The sequence below is a fragment of the Phoxinus phoxinus genome (assembly GCF_949152265.1).
Source record: "Phoxinus phoxinus genome assembly, chromosome: 5".
In the NCBI taxonomy this organism is placed as follows: Eukaryota; Metazoa; Chordata; class Actinopteri; order Cypriniformes; family Leuciscidae; genus Phoxinus; species Phoxinus phoxinus.
This window is the reverse complement of record NC_136880.1, coordinates 2,512,489-2,515,229: the sequence shown is the minus strand read 5'-3', so window position 1 is coordinate 2,515,229 and position 2,741 is coordinate 2,512,489. Positions and strand designations below refer to the sequence as shown.

General features: G+C 40.6%; 1 protein-coding gene across 1 annotated transcript; it reads right to left on the bottom strand.

Annotated features, from left to right (window-relative positions):
- Positions 1-373: 373 nt before the first annotated feature.
- Positions 374-1,775, bottom strand: LOC306998311 (uncharacterized protein; the record flags this gene model as incomplete). Its single annotated transcript, XM_079612276.1, has 2 exons — positions 374-1,119; positions 1,458-1,775. The coding sequence occupies 2 exons, from the start codon at positions 1,773-1,775 to the stop codon at positions 796-798; spliced, it is 642 nt and encodes a 213-aa protein (XP_079468402.1). The 3' UTR covers positions 374-795.
- Between the last annotated feature and the right edge of the window lie 966 nt (positions 1,776-2,741).

Below are 2,741 nucleotides of genomic sequence, written 5' to 3'. Positions count from 1 at the left end.
TTACCTTGTATGTATCTGATGTGTGGTTTCCAGCTTAATTTACTATCTAGAGTTATTCCCAAGAATTTAATTTGATACTATTTCTAAAGCAACACCATCAATACTTAATATTTCTTCATTTTCTTTATAATTACCAAACATCATTACCTTAGTTTTATTTAAATCCAAAGATAATTTATTATCATCCATATTTTTAGTTTTACTAATTCTTTATTTACTATCTTTATAAGTGTATTATAATTATCAGTACGAGGGTGCAAATGTTCAGTCTCATACAACATCTTGTGAACACTTGAAGGCTTTGAAGGTAACTGAACATTGTATTGTAAATAAACAACAAACTTTTTTTCAAAACAAATGGTAATTTATTAATGTGCAATGAGTAAAAAAGTGCCAAGAACAAAGGGCAAAAGTTTAAGTACAATAAAAAATATAAGAGTAGTAGGCACAAGAAACACACAATATAAAACACAATATAAGTTAACTGTAATATAAAACATTATCTAAGAAAATTAAATATTTACAAATATTTTAAAAAGTGCACTGAATCAGTACGAAGGTGCAAATATTCAGTCTTGCTCTCATACAACATCTTGTAAACATTAAGTTCTATTTAAGTACAATAAAAAAATATAAGAGTAATAAACAAAAAATAACCATACAAATATTTACAAAAGTGCACTGAATCAGGACGAGGATGCAAATGTTCCGTCTTGCTCTCTGCTCTCATACAACATCTTGTGAACATTAAACATAACATTAGCCCTGCGCCCCTCTGGCACTCTTCGCAGGAGATCAGCCACTGTCTGGCCGGCTACACTCGTCGCTGGTGTCCTGCACCAGCTTTTCTTGAAGGTCCATGCGGCGTTCGTCCAGCTGCGTCATCTGCTTTATTAGCCAGTCATCCTGGTTCCTCTTCCGTTTAGACCCCACTCTGGACACAGGTGACTCGGCAAGGATTGAAGATGGTGGGCTACACACAGCAGGCACAGGTGGTGGTTGAGTAGACAAAGAGAATGGCCGTACAGGTGAGGTTGGTGGCTGGGAGGACACAGAGGATGACTCAGAAGATGAAGTGGATGGCATGGTGCCGGAATCAGAAGATGGTGAGGTCTGTTCCTGTTAAAGACAGAGCAGATTAGATTAGATTCAACTTTGTCATTGTGCAGAGTACCGGTACAAAGACAACGATGATTTGTTGGTTGGTCTTTGTCTGTGCAGGTAATTACAGTGTGGTCTATGCAGTCTGATTTACGACCAGAGGTCTGGTATAAGATATGGAATTAGCAGCGCCATGCAGCAAAGCAAAACAACATTTTCAGCATGTTACGTTACATTTTGTTTGCACAGACGTTACAGACTATACATGACGACATGCATTCGGACAACCTGTTAGCTAGCTAGCTTAGTAACGTTAGCACACACAAAAAGAGGTACAACAACAAACTTATATTTACCTTAGGTTCGAAATTAGACTCGGTTTCTCTGTGTTTGACAAGGGGTGCCAGCCAGGACAGAAAATGGTAAAATGCAGGCACCTTTTTGCCGCCTGGATCACCGCTTCTTGGTGCCAGCTTTTTGCGGAGACGGACAAATCTGTCTCGCAGGTTTTTCCACCGCTTCATGCAGTCGGTGACGTCCAAGCCAACATTTTGAGCAATCTCTTTCCATGAATTGTTTGCCATCTGGCAGTCTTTGTAGTGCGCTGAAGAGGAATTGTACAGATGGTCATACTTTCGTACTTCCTCGATTAAACGTTCCTCAACTTGATCCATCGTTGAACACAAACAGTGCAGTGGTCACTTTAAAAATGGCGCTATAGCGGGAGGGGGAAACCGGAAAAGCTACACTCCGGAAATGATGTATAATCTGACCAATCACAGCCCTTGTGGTCTGCGTCGCCTCGACGCGTAGTTAATTTTTTTTGGAGGTGCACGTCGAGCTACGGCGGAGGGGGCGGAGAGGGGTTCGCGTCGACGCAGAAGGGTCTGCGGGGGTACGCCGCCGATTCGACGTAGAAGCATAAAACAGGCTTCACTTTGACTATCAAAAAACTGTACTTGTAAAAATAACATACAGCTCAACTAACGCGATCATTATAACGGTGTTTAAACAACAATACACTTCCACTTGCATGTATTTGACAATCGGAATATCAGATATTTCATGCCATATTCTGAATAAAAAAGGACAAATTACATAAAAGCAGTTTAAGCAGATCATCATTCATTCAGCCAGAGAATGTCTAATAAGGGGAGAAGGTTCACTCTCACTACACTTCCGGCTTCTGAACTGGCTGCAGTTCCACTCTGATTCCACATGAGGGCGCTCACAGGACGAGTGCAGAATGAATGGAGGTCTATGGAGCTATACCCCTCAAAATCCACTTTTCTCAGGATATAATTTTTTGTCTAGTAATTTGAATGTTGTATTCGAAAGGAGATACAAAATAATTGCACATTGCTGGGTGTTAGATTTTTTAGAGTAACTTATTTGCTTTAAAAAGTATTTTAAAATGTCAATGACGTCATACACATCGTACGACCAGAGATACTGCTTTACGGCAATCATTCATTCACTTTGGTGCTCTCGCGCTCTGCACTTTCTTTTCTCTCGAGGCATCGCCAGCACAGCTGACACAGGTAAACACACGTGCTAGAAGAGTTTCTGCTAGAATACATTCTGGTCCCGCTTCGGATGCCATGATGCCATCAAGCGGTATCTCTGGTCGTAACCAGTCC